The sequence below is a fragment of the Stegodyphus dumicola genome, chromosome X2 (assembly GCF_044657685.1).
Source record: "Stegodyphus dumicola isolate Sdum_Otavi_A_Nest chromosome X2, ASM4465768v1".
NCBI lineage: Eukaryota > Metazoa > Arthropoda > Arachnida > Araneae > Eresidae > Stegodyphus > Stegodyphus dumicola.
The window spans coordinates 21,580,789-21,599,583 of record NC_140781.1 but is presented as its reverse complement, the minus strand read 5'-3'; the positions used below and the strand labels follow the sequence as shown (position 1 = coordinate 21,599,583).

Genomic DNA, 18,795 nt, shown 5'->3' with positions numbered 1-18,795 from the left:
AAAAAATAGAATGAGACATTAAAGATATGACATACCTTTATTTTTCCACATAGGTACCAAGTACATTGAGACATTTGTCATATCGCTTGATAAGCTTCAAAAAGCCCTCCAGGAAAAAATCAGGCCTTTGCATATGGAAGAAGCGTTGAACGGCTATGGGCGAAAGGCGACACAGCAGGAAAATGCGCAAGTCACCTATACACCATTGGGTAGAGGTCACTGCAAATCAAGCACATGGCACTGTTGCAGTGCCTGCGCAAAGCGGAGACCAGCCTCTCATTTGAGCCCCAGGAGGTATGGAGAGAAGGTGCGTTTTGAATTCGTGGTCAAAGGAGAAAGTGAGAGCGGTTATCCACTATGCATGGGCACGTGGAGTATCAGGAACAGAAATTCATAACCGCCTCATGGAAGTCTAAGGGCCAGGTGTGATGTCGAAGCAAATGGTGCGGAGATGGTGTCGCACATTCAGTGATGGACGTCAGCAAGTGGAGGACATACCGAGAGCTGGACGGACGCGCACGGCCACTACAGATGCAAATGTCAGGAAGGTGGATGACATGATTAGAGCGAACCTGCGTATCACCATCGATGAAGTAGCAGAACTTGGAATCTCACATGAGAGAGCTCAAAACATCATCCACAACATTCTTCGATACAGAAAAGTGTCAGCACGATGGGTGCCCCAACAATTGACCTCGACACACAAGGAACAACGCATGGGGGTCAGCCTGGAACATCTCGTGCATTACCATGAAGATGGCAATGACTTTCTGTTTTGGATTGTAACGGGGGATGAAACGTGGGTCCACCATTTCACACCAGAATTGAAAGCCGCATCTATGGAGTGGAAACATCCCTCATCACCTGTCGTTCAAGACAACTCCCTCTGCAGGTAAAGTGCTCCTCCAGGGTTGCCACTCAAACACGAGAATGAAATTCCCTGACTTTTCCAGGTTTTCCAGGTATGTTTCGAGAAAAATCCAGTCTATCCGCATAATGTACGTTGGCTGTCCTAAGAGGTAAATTAATTATGGTATTACTTGTATTGTGTAGCAAATTCACTTAATTATTCAATAAATCCCAGAGGACATTTATTCTTAATTATTCTTGGTACACTTTGTTTGATAATTTTGTTTACTTTTCCACTTAAACTTAATAAAATTTAAGATATATAAGGCTTCTTTTGCAGACATTCTGCAGCTAAACGAAAGAAAGAAATCTATTTAATGATATTTTTTTACTAAATTGAGGTATTTTATATTTATTTCGCAGCATACATAAGGAAAAAATATATGCATTAAATTTCGTGATGTCATCATACTGCCAGAATTAATTTCAGGATTATGCCAGAGAAAATTTCCTGAAATTTGGAAATATTATTTACTAATGATAAATAAATTTAGAGGGAAGAAGCAACATTAAATGATATGAATAACATAAAAATAAAGATAATTACTTAAAAATTTAATTAGAATAATCAACGATATTTTAGCGAATATAATTATATTACATGGTTATCCTAGATGATTGATTACTATTTTTTCATTTTACTGCAAAATGACAAGGTATTTATTAAAAAGAAAAGAAAAAAAATGATTTTGCAGTAAAATCCTAGTATACGATACGGCCTTCGCATGATTTTGAAAATTGTCGCCAAGAACAAAATGACCCGTTTACTGCTCATCATCATGTCGCAAAATCCCGCTGTACCATACATGGAGATTATTCTCACCAAAGAACGTCTATGTAAAAAGCTCAGGGAAAATTTGCCAAGGGATTTGACAACAGAACGGCCAGAATTTCCTCTTTGCGATGCGTACAGGAAATTGAGAAACAGGTGTTAAGAAGAAACGTTCTCTGACAAAGAAGAAAACTACGAAAATCCATTTTTAAATTATTGCGAAAAATCCAAGAAGAAACGTTTTATCAAAGAAAGTTTTTTCTCGGATTTTTCGCAATAATTTTAAAAACGGATTTTCGTAGATTTCCCCTCCTCAAAATAACTAATCCATGAATTAATTTACTAGCGCCAAAAAATGTTTTCTTTTCCTTTAGAGTTTAAAGACATTTTAAACGATATTCATTTTATGAACTCTTGATAACGTGACCTTCGAACTTCGACACCGGTTTCAAGCTTTGGCGACAGATATATCGCACATGCACAGCTGTTTCCCGCTATGATGGAACCGAGCGACGTCTGTTGCAGAGAGGTTTTCCTTCTTTATAATACATATTTTTTTAATTCTAACCTTCATGGTTCCGTATACTAGGATTAAACCCATTTTGTTTTATACGAGAACAGGTACTTTCTTTAGTTCATGCACTGCACATGCGATTCTCGAGGTTACTGGAAACCAAAAGTTGCGGGAAACTTGCTTTGCCTTACTAAAAAGACAATCAAATTGGAGCTGCAAAAATTGGCTCTATGCCAGCTGCACGAATGACACTCACGTGATACACAATTCGCCAAAAAAGTGATCTCTTCCGACGTCGGCGCAAAACTCGCCTTTTTTAGCGGGATCGTTGTATGAAATTCCCAGACTTTTCCAGATTTTTGACTAAAACACTTAAATTCCCTGACTTTTCCTTGAATTTTTTGGTCAATTTCCGAATTTCCTGACTTTTTCCGGTTTTTCAGGTACCGTGGCAACCCTGTCCTCACAGTTTTCTGGGACGCCCAATGAGTTTTGTTGCTGAACTTTTTGGAGGTTGGAACCATCAATGCTACGCGCTACTGTGACACCCTGTCGAAATTGAAAGAGGCGATTCGGAAAAAGCGGCCTGGCCTTCTCACATCTGGCATTCTGCTGTTGGATGACAATGCCAAACCACATTCGGCGACGGCTACGCAAAACCATATTGCAACTCTTGGTTGGGAGCACCTACACCATCTGCCATACAGTCCTGATCTCGCACCAAGCGACTTCCATCTGTTTCCGGCTTTGAAGAAAAATCTCGGGGGAAGGCGCTTTGGAAGCAATACTGAAGTGAAACAAGCCGTTCAATGCTTCTTCCATATGCAAAGCCCTGATTTTTTCCTGGAGGGCTTTTTGAAGCTTATCAAGCGATATGACAAATGTCTCAATGTACTTGGTACCTACGTGGGAAAATAAAGGTATGTCATATCTTTAATGTCTCATTCTATTTTTTGACTTTCATACACAACTCTGACCACAGTCGACAGGGGAAACTTATTTTTCAACTTACCCTCGTAATTGAAAAAAATTTTCTGATGCATATATCTAAGTACTGACATAAGATTAAAAGATAAAATGCTGAATCTAGAAACTGACTAATATATTATACTATTACATTTTACTACAAAAGCTTCCCACCTCTTAGTTTTGCTTCATTTATCAATGAAACTTAACAGATTGACTTTTTCAAACATTAATATGTTAAATAATTTAAGTTAAAAATAACACCAAACTGACTATTTTCACAAAATTAGAACTAAAATAGTATTCTCAAACTTTCTATGTTTTAGAATCTTATTTAAAGGAGGATGGGAACTGATTAAATTTGAAAGAAATATTTGTTTGCATCTCATGACACTATTTTTGCACAAAGGATGCTTAAATTATTTCCTGTTAAAATGGTCAAGATTTTTTTTAACTCCCAGTTTTTTCCTATAAAAATTTTGATTTTAAATAATTGTAAATTATGTCATAGAAAAATAAAAATACTTTAAAACAAAAATAATGGAAGGAAAATTTAAAATTCATAATGATCTGCAGTAGGCGAGTCTACGCTTTCCAAAAATGAGTATTTTAATAAATTCAGCTTTCTTAATTTATAAATTTCACAGATATAATTTACTTACAATATATGTTTTTCTAACCTAGTTTTTGGTTTATTATTTCACTTGACAATTTTGTTAAATAAAAATAACTTCATCATTCATTCCGAAGTTAACTTTTACTGCAAGAGAGAATCGAGTTTTTATCGACCTATAAATTCAATTACACATTTTACAAATTGCTCTGTTGATTGTGATAAAGTATATGCCAACTATTTGCCAGAGAGAAAGAAATTCTTTCATGGAAGGCTTTTTAAGTGGAACTGGTTCATATTCTCTTCAACATAAGAAAAGACCGGCAATCAAGCTGTCTGATATTATTTAAGCCCAGCTCAAATTACCAGTATGTAAGTCATTTTACTATAGGCTTACTTTGATAGATATTTTTCAACTATGCATTTACTTATTCACAGAAATTTTTTTTTTCAAATTTTATTTTATGATAAAATATAGGATAACGAAGACAAGAAAAAAAACCCATTCCTATACCAGAATAAATACTAAAAGTTCATTTAGTAAGGTGCAATCCTTGAGTTCCAGGGCCTGATAATGGCAGTGAAGGGCTATATATTCATGAATTTTTGCATTAACAAAAAAAATTTGATGAAAAACTTAAAAAAATAAATCTTAAAGAATTAAACCAATTAATCTTTTAGTTTGTCATCTCAACTAATATGTATTGTAACAAGCCAGAGTGTGAATGGCTCTTCAGCAACAACGCCGCCAATCACGCGGCAGAGCATGATAAGCAGCGAATGTGTTAAAGCACCAAACAAATTCATCATCACTATGCAAATTGCATCATTCAATTCTGATAGATCAAAATACGCCTAAAGCTCATACCTTAATTTTCAATTATGTACATCAAGCAAAGTTTTTATTAAATGGCCATCTGAGTGTCCTATATCATTCAGATGGCCATTCGATAAAAAATTTGCACTTTTCCTCTCATAAAGACTTATGATACTTTTCAGATTTATATATAGTACTTTTCTAACATGGGTATTTTGACACAAAGTGAGATGCTATTGAAAATTATTTTTACATATTTTTGTTTTTATGCCAAACATTACACCATGATGTTAGTACAAAATACGAAGTTTTGTAAAAACCCCATACCTATATTTTTAAAAAGTGGCATTTTAGCTCTGAAATGTTAAGTGACTATGGCTTCTACTTCAAAACATTGCATCATTAATTAATTTTTTTTGGACTTTGGAGGGATGGTGGCAAAACTTGTAGTTTCTGCTTAAAAGTTCAGGCATTTTATTTCTTTTTAAAAAATACTAAATATCTTTTTAAAATTAAAATTAAAAAAAAAAAAAACATTTTTATTTGCAATTTGAAAAAAAATTTGATGTTTAGTACAGTCATTAACATTTCAAAGAGCTTATTTCTTAGTTAGCTATAAAATCTTGCCTGTAACTTATAAATTATAAAAGTTTCTTATTTAAAACTCTAAAATATATTACCTGTGGCCCAAATAAAACAGCTTCTATACTGGAATGAGATTTTTTACTCAATAAGCGTGGGCTCCCAGTCAAGAAATTTTGCTTTGAGGGTTTCTGTAAGCTATAAGCAAATAGAAAAAAATTACTTTTCTTAAAGTATTACAAAAAAATTATAATAGAATAAAAAGTCTAAAAATAGACAGTAATAGAGAAATAAAAATGTGTAAGAAATATATCTTTATACATTAAAAACACGAAATTTAAAACCTAGGCAGCGATTTTAATGTACACAAATCTCAGAGAACATTTTACCAAAAATGGAAAATAAAATATTAAATATAAAAAAAGTAACTTTTAGAAGAGAAAACAAAATATGATAAATTATTGCATTTGGGTACTACAAGTGCAAAATATTCTAAATAATCCACTTTAGTTTATGACCAGTTCTTTACTAGGAGCTTAAAAATATTCATGATTCCTTGAAAAGTGTAAAAACAACTGCAATGTGGAAAAAAAGGTTACAGCATGCATTTGCAGAAATAAAACAATGCTCTTATTTCAAAATAAGTCTCAACTTCTGAATTATGTAAGGAGTTCATTTTACAACAACAATTGACTTGTTACTTAATTGATACACCTTTGGCACTTGAGGCAGCCCCTTTCATCATGATTGCATAAATGTGTTTAGTCAAAATACTTTTTTTTTTTTTTTTTTTTAAATTTTTGGCAGCCAGATTGAAGATGCAAAATAAATAAGAGTTAAGAGTGTTCTAGTGAATTTCTATAAGAAAAATAGTCACGTTAACTTTTATCTGTCCCTTGGGGAAAAAAAAAAAAGATTATTTTTGAATGCCCTCAATGTGAATGACTATTACTGATATAAAGAACAAAAATTAGAAAAAAAAATATCTAGCATAGTAAAAGTAAAATCCATTTTGAAAGCCTAGTGAGAAAATAAATATAAGATAACATGACAAAACACAATCAGCGAAAGAAAATATTAAAAAAAATGTCAGCAACAAAGTGGCAGTATAATGATAGGAAATAAAGCACATTATGCAAAATGAGTCTTCCTCCCACCCCTAAAAAGAGGAATCATGCTTTTTAAAAGTCTCACAGTTAAAAAGAGTTACATCAACTAACACTTATGGATGTGAAATCCCTCCAGGAAAGATAATTTGTGATCTGAAGAAGCATTTTTGAATAATTTTGTCAGAAAGGTAGAAAATATGATTTTCCAATAAACAATATTCAGCAATGGAGGATTTATCCCCCTCTCCACCCAAACATAAATTTTACATATCACCTGCTTAGGTCAATATATATTTTTAGCCACACAGGCAAAGAAAGGCTACAAACAGGGAGCCCACTGTAAATTTTGTTAGGAGAAGACAAAAACAGAATACAGGTAAAAACTTAAAAATATTTTTCCAAGCAACTGTCAATGTACTAAGATAGCCATAAAAGAAAATTCATAATTTGGCCAAATAAAAAGCTAAAGTTTAAAAAATGTCACATAGCAATTGTAGAGAAAGCCTACAAATATAAATGTATCTACCGGTCTCTTTAAAAGAAAAATGAAAAAGTAAAATAACACATATAAAGGTAATGATGATAACATACAAAAGCAAAAACAATAGTTACAATACTTCACTGATAAATCATTTTTATGCTACTAGAACCAATTACGCTTTAACTGTAAACAAAAACTTTAAGTCAAGAAATAAAAAATAAAGTCAACTTTTGCAGAGTATATTTATTTGATTAAAGAAATTATAACATAAAGTTAACTAAAAAGTGTAGAAAATGTATCAAGATACACTCTAATAATAGATGAAAATAATATAAGAATTAATATAACGAAATCTTCATACTTTGAGAGACCAAGCATAAGTCATCTGGAATCAGCAATTCTTACAAATTATTTGTACTAGTTTCTATGATGCCTTCTTTCGTTAATCGAAATACAGCAAACAAAGAATAGGTATGATTTTGCTCAATATATACATAATTTTGACCACCACTTTTCTTAATGATGAATTATTAAACAGACTAATGAATGCATGTAAGTGGAAATGCTCAAACAGATCCAATTTTGCCATAAGTTTACTTTCAGGGTGAGGATATAATAACACAATAATCTCATTTTCATTTCATTAACACAGAGCAAACCTTTAAGGATGGAGCTGGAGCTATAAAATTTTATCAGCGGAAATGAATGTATGGATGTATTACATACAAGTAAGTAGTATATCATAGAGAAGTTTACATTTTGCAAGCAAGCAATAAACATACCAGGGACAAATCATCAAGTTTTTTTTTAAGTTTAAAAATCACACTCACCCAACTTCATGAGGCGACACTACCATACCCTTTCTGCAGTCAGGTTTATAATTTTAAGAGAAATATTTATATATATATAAATATACCAGATACAAAAATAGAGAACATTGTATATATTAAATGATTTATAAGTAAAACAAGAAATATTTAAGTAAATTAAATAGCACAAAATAAATGCTTTAAATCTTTCAAACATTAGAATATAAACTGTTCAGACATTGTTTAGCACAACACATCATCACTTGTTCTGTTTGTATTCTACTTAAAAGACTAAAAATGTATGCATTGTTTTCCAATTTGTGAAACTTTCCCAACCTTTAAATGTTCTGTGATTATACACTTTTGGATAACTATTCTCTTGAAATCCAATAAATTAAATTTGATAATTTCCATCCTAATACAGATATTATAATGAATGATTTCTGAGGATGCATGCCTGAAAACATGGGGTTACCCTTCACTTACACTTACCCGATGGATAAAAAGAGGTAAGTGGAACAAGGAAATAGTGATGAAGAAAAACCCATCAGCAGAGTCCTGACAGTTGCATATCATGATAAACACATGGATCTGCTTTGCTCCTCTTTGCATATAGTTAAAACTTGCGGGTAATTATTATTGGAGGTACTACAAGAATTGTAGCTAATGGTCTAACTCAGATTTGTTTATCTTATTTTGTTTAATAAATACTGTACTATGAAAACTCTCTCAGTTATCCATAAATCCTGATCCATAAATAACAGAAGATTATTGCTTAAACTATAGAGAATTTGATTAATAAAATCATACTATACTATGTTAAGAATACAGGACAATTTGTTACAAGCAGCTGAACTTTTCACATTATTTCAAACTTTCAAAAATATTCTTTGCAGTTATCTAACCTTCTAAATATTCACTAGGTAGATGAAAACAATCATGAGAGTAGAATTTGAAAAACCTAAGAGTTACATATTATCATTTCAGTTATAGAAGATAGCACAGCAAACCACAAATGGAGTTGCATCATTAACTGAAATTTCCTTACATTAAGATCATGAAACAAAGGTAGACAACATGCATACATTGAAGAAACAAAACTTCGAAACACAGGAAAAAATCTGAGAGAAGATAGAATAAAGCAGATGTCAAAATGAAAGATATATGTTTTATTAAAAAAGTCAGCTTTCTGTGACACAACGAAATCTATGGTTATATCCATGGGACTATAACGAAAGCTATGGGCATCCAATGAATGTTTAATGACTCTGACATTTGGTGAGCTAACTGAAAATCTTTGAAACATGTTTTGCAGCTACTTAGACCAAGCTAGACATAGAGCTAGGATATTTGCAGAACCCAGGATCAAGTATCGCTTTAATAGGTTTCACATACTGGCATCAGACGGCAACATAAACCTTAGCCATTACAATATAAATGTCAGATGCATATAAAATTCGCATGCACTTCTGAAATATTTCTTATCAATAATACTAATGATTGCAATAGATATGACCAGAAAGACATTTTCACACCTGCAGCCCCATCTTGTTGGTATTATCTTCCATTCTGTACAAGATGTCCAAAATGAGGTTGATCTGTTTCTGGACTCACAGCCACCAAGTTTCTGGGCCAAAGGCTTTGAAATACTACCAAAACGTTAGCAGAAAATTATAGTTTGGGTAGTGATTACTACTGGCACTAAAGGTACTGTTTCATGCTTTTCCCCCCTAACTTTACTACAAATATGTTTTGGCAGAAAACTTTTGTTACAACCAGATATTTATTCCAATTTCCCTAAAGAAATAAGCTAGAAATCACACTGCAGTTCATTCAAGACTAGCCATTCATTATAAGTACAAGACAAACATTTATTTTCAAAATGGTTTTTTTACAAAAAGAGTTTTACTGCAATTTATGAAAAAAAAAAAAAATATTGTCGCAGTCTTCTTGCAAGTACTCATCATGTTTTCAAAGGTAATAGATGTGAATGTTGACTTTAAATTCTGTTCACAGCTATTAATTTCTAACATAATTTATGAACTAAATCCATAAATATCTTGCAGTTTTTAATTTATTTTAACAGCAAAAAAAAAAAAAAAAAAAAAATCCTACATTTCCCATATATATTTTTTAATATGTTGAAAATTAGAATGACTTTCACATTATAAAGGAAGAAACAATGGCATATCCTTGAAGACATGCACTTACAGTGTTCATAAAAATGAATATCATCATTCTCTGTTAAATCTATATCAGAACTCTCTACAGTCAAATTTAATACAACTAATATGCCTCAGAATTTCATATAACAAACCTGATGTATGGCTGGCAAACAGCTATGACAGAGGCATGGATGGTGATCGTCACAGCACATAAATGGAAGTAATCAAATAACAAAGGTATATGATGATGTAGTCCTCTAGAAGGATCAAAGTGTAGAAGTAAAGTTCTTGTACTCACACAATGGATGGAATTATGGTGGTCGGGTCTACAAATGGGAGGGAAAAAAGAATTAGAACATTTTATGTGCAAATGTAGAATGGATATATAAGTAAGGTACAGGGTTCATAGCCACATTTTAGTTTAAAAAATAAGCACCTATAAGCACTTTTCAAGCACATTTTAAGAAAAAAAAAATAAGCACCTGTCTAATTACATCATACACAACTGCATAACCTTAAAAATTAGACTTGTAATTTAAAATATGAGAAATGAAGTACTTATTAAGAGAGAATAAGGATTATCTCAACCATGGAAAATAATTACTTTTTCTGTTTTTGTTTTTAATTTTAAATAATAGTTCAATTTACAGAACTAGTTTACAATGAGAGAAAAAAAAACTATGAAGAACTAAACTATATTACAAGATTTAATGATGAAATTTCAGTTCAAAATAGAGAAAATAAATAATAATAAGGCATATTTATTGTATTCGCTTGGAACCTAATAATAAATACAATTTATTTTTTCACTCATATTGATATTTAAATAATTTAAATCTAAATTCCGAACATTTTCTAAATTTTCATTGTATATCAGTTTTCTCTTAACAGATATTGCAAGCAAAGTAATTTAAGTAAAAAAGAGGGACATTTCCGAAATCAGAAGACAGAAATTTGCTTCATGCAGTCATCTTTAACAGTAAAAGCTTAACTAACCCGCATACTTGGAAGTTGGCGAATATTCGGACAGACGAGCGTAACTTGAAGGAGCGGAAGGGGGGGTAAACTGTAGCCGCTCTTTAGATTTTTCCGCTAAATAAACGCTTTTGACATTTCAATATGTGCATCATATAAAAATAAGCTAAAGGAACTAAAAAATATTCTGCTTAGCAAGCACAGTAAAACTCTTTTAAATTTTCATAAACAAATCTCGGACTGAACATCAAATTAATTATCTCTGTAAAATATCGCAAACGTTATTGCACAATACGTGCTCCGTAATTCTTCCCTACGTGATATTACGCAATCGGAATCAACAACTGCCGTTATTGGGAGAATAAAGAACTAAATAACTGGGGTGTTTTTCATTCTAATTTTCAACAGACGGCGTTAAATTTCCGGAATAGAATCATTCTTTGCTTGGGCTGGTAGACCGCAGAACTTTTAGTCCTATTCAATCCAGAATTCGATTACTTTCCCTTTATTTAAGCCATTCCGAATATTATTCCTTAGAAAGCTAATCTGTGTTAAAACACAACCATTTTTGGAAGTTTACTATACTTTAGCAGTTACTGCAACTATGTTATTATAAACATTCATACATATGCTCATAATATAAGAATAACGATCATAATAAACACGAATATGAACTGACCGCAAATTTTTAAGATCTTGATAGAAATTCAAATGTGTGTAGTATTTGGGTGGGAGGAAAAGAATGCCGAATGTAGCGGAATTTTCTACTGCTTTTGCAATTCTTTGACCAATAGAACGACGGGCACCTGTCTGTACTCTTCGTGCACACCAAAGGTTATGTTAATGCAGAGGAAAGGGGGAAAAGCTATTTCCGGGAGTATGACTCACCATCTGACATTCCATATTAGGAAGAAAAGTTGTTTATTTAGTTTCGGCTTTGGTACGGGGAAAAATAGCGCATTTATTTTTAAAAAAAAGCACTACAAGCAAAATATAAGCACTAAAAACAAAAAAATAAGGGCTAAAAGATAAAGAAAAAGTAAGCACCTATAAGGGGCTTTATATTTTATTTTCAAATATAAGGACTTATAAGCACTTATAAGGACCGATACGAACCCTGAGGTAATATTACAGAATTAAATTTAAAAAAATTACTCAGTTATAGACATTCCTTTACAAATAATATACACAAAACTGAAACATATAAATTATGTCAAAGTCATGAAGTTGAACTATTATTAACTCAAATTTCTACATAGTGTGGAGTTTTGTGCAGTATGCAAGCAATATTCAGCAGACAGTGCAGCAGCTGCTGAATGTTTGGCCGTCTGTCAAATTAATTCAGATGAAAATTTAAATCTAGATTAGATCTACAATAGAGATGAAATTGCAGCGTTCTAAAATATATATCGAGAACTATTCTGAGTGCTGAAGATACAGAATCACTAACAGATCATAAGCATCAAAAGCCTGTCATTCTGCAAAAGTCTGCCATGCTACTGTTGCTGCTCTAATCCATACAGTATTCATAGCTGCACACTGTTGGTCACTAGTAAATGTTACATTCCAGAATTTTCAACTGCATGAAGCAGCATATTTTACACAGCTACAATAAGTGAATTTTTTTCAAGAAACAGTTTTACATCTAACAATTAAGCTCATAAGTTTACATGAAATATAAAATCAACAGTTTCCAATACATCACATTTGAAATATCATGGATATTTCCCCATAATAGAAACACAAGAAAATTTGTGGTAATGGCTTCGGTTACTAGTGGCAGATATAACCTGCTCTTACTGTCAATAAAGCAAACCCATTCTGAAATACATGAAGCAAATCTAAAATATCAAATCAAATATATGTATGCAGAATCAAATCTAAAATATTTCGAAAATTTTCCCAGGTACAAAAAGCTATCTATCTACAGATTATAAAGAGGAATACTTTCAGAAAGCACAACAGAAATTATAACCAGAATTAATGTATCTTCTAGCATGTTTTTGAAATATGTTTCCAATTAATATTGATACAATTTTTATCTCATTTTTTAAGATTTCAAGAAGCAACAATATAAATATTGTTCGCTGAAATATGTTGTTTCTAACAGATTCCAAAGTGTCTTCCTGGTTCTTTATATATTATACACAAGGAAGAGACCAGCTTTCCATCTTTACTGACTGTATGCATTAAAGTGCAAGAATGTATTGTTACATGAACATATTACATTACATTTTCAATTTCTTGAGTCATTTTCCACTCCTCAAGTGTTCCTAAACGAATATCTTTATTTCCCAACTGGTTGGTGATGAAACCTTGGTCATCATCACAAAGAAAAAAAAAAAAAAAAAACATTCTTAAAGCATTCATTGATTAATTGGACACTTTTTTTTTTCAAATATAAGATACTGAAAAAACAATTTAAAATTTTCCACTGACAGTTAAAAAATGTCATGTTCAAAAAGCTTAAACTGGCACTTTAAAAAAAAAAAAAAAAAAAAGTTTTGTCACATTCCGATCTTCTTTAAATTTGAATTGTGAGCATCAACACGCATGTCTTATATTCTGAAACCTCTCAACTATAACCTTGGAAATCTTTCATAGTTCATGTCCATTAAATTCTAACTTTTCTTTTTGCTTTTACCTGCATGTATAATTGGGACAAATTTTTCATAAACCTAAAATTTTGGACTGTTTGTTTAGTACCTGAATATACTATTCAGATCACATTCCGATCTCCTTCAAATTTGAATTGTGAGCATCAACATGCATGTCTTATATTCTGAAACCTTTCAACTATAACCTTGGAAATCTTTCATAGTTCATGTCCATTACAGTCTAACTTTTCTTTTTGCTTTTACCTGCATGTATAATTGGGACAAATTTTTCATAAACCTAAAATTTTGGACTGTTTGTTTAGTACCTGAATATACTATTCAGATATTCAGTATTTTCTAATTTGCCATATACAATATTGTCATTTTTTACATGTATTACTAATAACCTCAAAAACCCTTGACCTGAAATCCAGAATCTTATACTGCTTATTATCAGACTGTCAATGCTTAGCCTGATGATGTGCTTTAACTCTGTGGTTTTCAACCTATTTTGCTTCATGCACCTGTTATACAAAGTCTGAAATTTGAATATCCAACATCCAGAACTATGTACCACTAGGCAAGAAACAAACAAACAAATAAATAAAAAACGCCACCTCCTTACAAAGTCTAAAAATGGAGAATATAATAACAAAAGGAAACAGGTGTGCCATAAATGCAATTTTTTCTGGACCAAGTGAGATTCCTCTATATCATTTTCAAGCACCTACTTGCAGGAATCACAACCCTATGCTCAAAAGCACCACGGTCGGCAGATTGTTTTACCAAAATAAAATTAGTTTTTGATAAAATATTACAAAAATTTTTTTATAGTTTGTAACTAACCAGAGAAATCTAAGTGTACCTGTTAAAAAATAATTCCTTATAATTATATGTATCATTTTAAATGAGGTTACCAGATGTCCTTGTTTGAGTGGGATTACTCCAGTTTGAAGGTATGCCCTGGTGTCACAGCCTGTTGGTACCAATTATTTTTTTTTAAATGTCAAATATACAAGCATTAAAATATTCTTTAATGCCCCCTGTAAGCTGCCCAGATGGTATAGTGGTTAATGACGTTGACTCCTGAAATGAAGGGCCTGGGTTCTGATCCCGAAGAAGGCACGTATGTTTGTACGCATATAAATGCCAGCGCGGCAAGGCGGCACTCAAAATACATACTGAGCAGAAGTCCCCTTTAATGTCTAGTGGTAAGGGAAAGGAGTAGGAGACCCCTGAACTGCACCTTGAGGAATTCTGCCTTGGGATTCCAGGTGGGACAAAACCCTAGCAGTTATCAAGACTCTGTGATAACCTAATATGACTACGTGGATAAATTTGAATCTATACCTGTACTTTATGCCACTGTTCATAGAAGGTGCAATATATGTATAGTGTAATTATTTGTTCTGCATTGTGGTGCCATCTATCCCCATTTAATGGGTATTCCCCTAAATGCCATGTTATATTTACTGCAAAGTCAAATTCACATAGTTTTAGAGTATGTACTCCCTTTATTATTGTTGATGTTTTCATTGTTTTTATCATTATTTTAATCCCAAAATAAGCGAGTCAAATAAAAGAAGGTATATAAATGCCTAAGAACCTATAATTTTGATACTAAATGGAAAGAATCATACTGTTTCACATTTAAATGTGCCTCTTTTTTATGTGACAGTAGTAGTTGTGCAGCGCCAAAAACACATAATGTTGAATGACACTTTCAGATAATTCATGCAACTTTTAATATGATCCATACTTCCCAACCTATGACACTAAAAAATGAGGAGACTTTTAAAGAAATCAGGAGAATGTTTTCAACATCAGGAAGTTCAGTTACTGTTTCTTAAATGCAAAAATAAATTGAAAAAATTTTTTATTAAGTGCATTAAAAAATTGCAGTGGCAAACAATACACATTGCAATATCACATTTCCATTGAAATAATAGAAGGAAAGTCATCTATGTAGGATTTTTGGAAAGTACATGAGTATTTTACATCTTTTGCAGATATAATCATGACAAAAGATTGCAGTTTCTCAAACTGTTTCTGTGAAGCTCACACTGCTCAATGGCGAGACGAAAGAAATAAAAACCTCGATCTTGTTTTGTGTGCTCATTGGCTAATATATGCCAGATCACCAGCAGCGGTGCTTGATTCTCATCGGAGAACTGGAACACAAAGTTTTCTGACATGTGTTTTGACTCTCATGCACAAAGCAGAAACACACCACATCTCAGTGCTAAAATGACTTCGTTAGTTTTATATGCATCTAGAGAAAAACAAGTGCTTTCAGACATCAAAAATCACTTTTTGGGGAGCAAATAACAAAGTATTAAGCCAAGTTACATAAAAAATATCAGAAATTTTAAGAATAAGAGAAAGTCAGGAGAAATATGTTAACAATCCGATTGACGGGAGTAAGGTCGGAAATTGGGTCGATGGGAGTACGGTCCGAAATCTACTCACTAAATCTGAAGTAAGGAAGAATAAAATAAATAAAAACCTGTCAAACCTGTTTGTCTAACAGTCAGTTTTTGCTCAGGCTGCTGTAAAATGTAAAAAGCCACTATTGCTTCTTTAAAAATTTCTTGCATGCTTGTAAAGAAGATAAAGCCTATGGTTGAAATGTACAAAAAACAGTTTTAACTGGTGCCAATTGCTTGTTTGTTTGGATGCACATTTCATAAGACATGCAAACTAGTTAAAGCATGACTTGGAAATATTTGACAGCTTTCACTAAGGTTTGATAAGTCTATGTATATATCAGACACTGCACACTTGGCAGTTACGGTGAGAGTGATACTTAGTAAATTTATTGTAATGAAGACTTACTGAAAATATTACCAGGGTTGCCACTCAAACAGGAGAATGAAATTCCCTGACTTTACCAGGTTTTCCAGGTATGTTTCGAGAGAAATCCAGTCTATCCGTGTAATGTACGTTGGCTGTGCTAAGAGGTAAATTAATTATGGTATTACTTGTACTGTGTAGCAAAAGCACTTAATTATTCAATAAATCCCAGAGGACATTTATTCTTAATTATTCTTGGTACACTTTGTTTGATAATTTTGTTTACTTTTCCGCTTAAAAAACTTAATAAAATTTCAGATATATACATTGGATAACAACTGTACATTTTATTTAATTATTACTCATGATCATCCCCAGTTCAACACAAGGCTAATCCGGTCCTTATAAATCACAACGCAATGCTAAAAGTTAGGTTAGATTTTAGGTAAATTTAATTTGTGTGAGGTGTATTCTTAAAAGGCACCTTAACACTTGAAAACACAAATATAATAGGAGTTGTTTTCTCCACTGAAGATTGAGATTAGAATCTGACCAATCTGGAATAAAATAAGGCTTTTTTTGCAGACATTCTGCAGCTAAACGAAAGAAAGAAATCTATTTAATGTTTTTTTTTTACTAAATTGAGGTATTTTATATTTATTTTGCAGCATACCTAAGGAAAAAATATGTGCATTAAATTTCGTGATATCATCATACTGCTAGAATTAATTTCAGGATTATGCCAGAGAAAATTTCCTGAAATTTGGAAATATTATTTACTAATGATAAATAAATTTAGAGGGAAGAAGCAATATTAAATGATATGAATAACATAAAAATAAAGATAATTACTTAAAAATTTAATTAGAATAATCAACGATATTTTAGCGAATATAGTTATATTACATGGTTATCCTAGATGATTGGTTGCTATTTTTTTATTTTACTGCAAAATGACAAGGTATTTATTAAAAACAAAAGAAAAAAAAGATTTTGCGGTAAAACCCTAGTATACAATACAGCCTTCGCATGATTTTGAAAATTGTCGCCAAGAACAAAATTACCTGTTTACTGCTCATCATCATGTCGCCAAATCGCACTGTACCATACATGGAGATTATTCTAACCAAAGAACGTCTATATGTAAAAAGCAGAGGGAAAATTTGTCAAGGGATTTGGCGACGGAACCTGGCGGCCAGAATCTCCCTCTCCGCGATGTGTACAGGAAATTAAGAAACAGGTGTTAAGAAGAAACGTTCTTTGACAAAAAAGAAAACTACGAAAATCCGTTTTTAAATTGTTGCGAAAAATCCAAGAAGAAACGTTTTTTCTTGGATTTTTCGCAATAATTTTAAAAACGGATTTTCGTAGATTCCCCCCCCTCAAAATAACTAATCCATGAATTAATTTACTTGTGCCAAAAAATATTTTCTTTTCCTTTAGTGTTTAAAGAAATTTTAAACGATATTCATTTGATGAACTCTTGATAACGTTACCTTCGAACTTCCGACACCGGTTTCGAGCTTTGGCGACAGATATATCGCGCATGCACAACTGTTTCCCGCTATGATGGAATGGAGCTACATCTGTTGCAGAGAGGTTTTCCTTCTTTACAATACATAATTTTTTATTCTAACCTTCATGGTACTGTATACTAGGATTAAACCCATTTTGTTTTATACGAAAACAGGTACTTTCTTTAGTTCATGCACTGCACATGCGATTCTCGAGGTTACTGGAAACCAAAAGTTGCGGGAAAACTTGCTTTGCCTTTCTAAGAAGACAATTAAATTGGAGCTGCGAAAATTGGCTCTATGCCAGCTGCCCAAATGACACTCACGTGATACACAATTCGCCAAAAAAGTGATCTCTTCCGACGTCGGCGCGAAACTCGCCTTTTTTGGTGGGATCGTTGTATGAAATTCCCTGACTTTTCCAGATTTTGACTGAAACACTTAAATTCCCTGTCTTTTCCCTGAATTTTTTGGTCAATTTCCGAATTCCCAGACTTTTTCTGGTTTTCCAGGTAGTTTGGCAACCCTGTATTACCCACACGAAAAGATGAACAGAAGTTGAGGTTATATAAAACATATTAACAATGTATGCAAAGATGATAAACACATCTGCACAAGCTGTCAACGATAAGCACTGATGGAGTACCTGCAATGGCTGGCAATATTAAAGAATTTATTGCCCTCAGCAAGAAACATAAATCATTTCCAAACTTTATGTTGTATAACCTTATCATCCACAAGGAAGCTTTGTAAGGTAGAATATTAACCTTTGGACATATCATGAAAATCGCTATAAAAATAGCAAACTTGATTCAAACAGCCCATTTGTAACGCTGCCTTTTCAAAGCCGTACTAGAAAATCTTGAAGATCCTGATCTCATTTTGCATACTGAAGTACGATGAGTCACTAAAGGCAAAGTTTGCACATTTAATAGAAGAAATGTAAGATTACATCAATATCAAAAATCACAATTTTGCTGTACTAATGGACTTTCTGTGCTGGGTGGATTTACGTATTCTTGCAGACATAATTGAGAAATGAAACTATTTAAACTTGGAACAGCAGGGAAAAGAAACATATAGTTTTAATGATAGGATCTGTTACGTCATTTAAAGATGAAATAGTTTTGTGGATATCACACCTCACAGATGAAGTCACTTCTACATTCCTAAATATGA

The 18,795-nt window shown here is 32.5% G+C and overlaps 1 protein-coding gene across 1 annotated transcript in view; it reads right to left on the bottom strand.

Annotated features, from left to right (window-relative positions):
* LOC118190687 (protein FAM135A) overlaps positions 1-18,795 on the bottom strand; it is a 167,400-nt gene that overhangs the window by 83,171 nt on the left and 65,434 nt on the right. The window contains exons 6-8 of the mRNA XM_085809140.1: positions 9,890-10,063; positions 7,594-7,626; positions 5,272-5,371 (exon numbers count right to left, since the gene is read on the bottom strand). Of these exons, the coding sequence (XP_085665266.1) occupies positions 5,272-5,371; positions 7,594-7,626; positions 9,890-10,063 (307 nt within the window). The remainder of the gene's footprint in view (positions 1-5,271; positions 5,372-7,593; positions 7,627-9,889; positions 10,064-18,795) is intronic.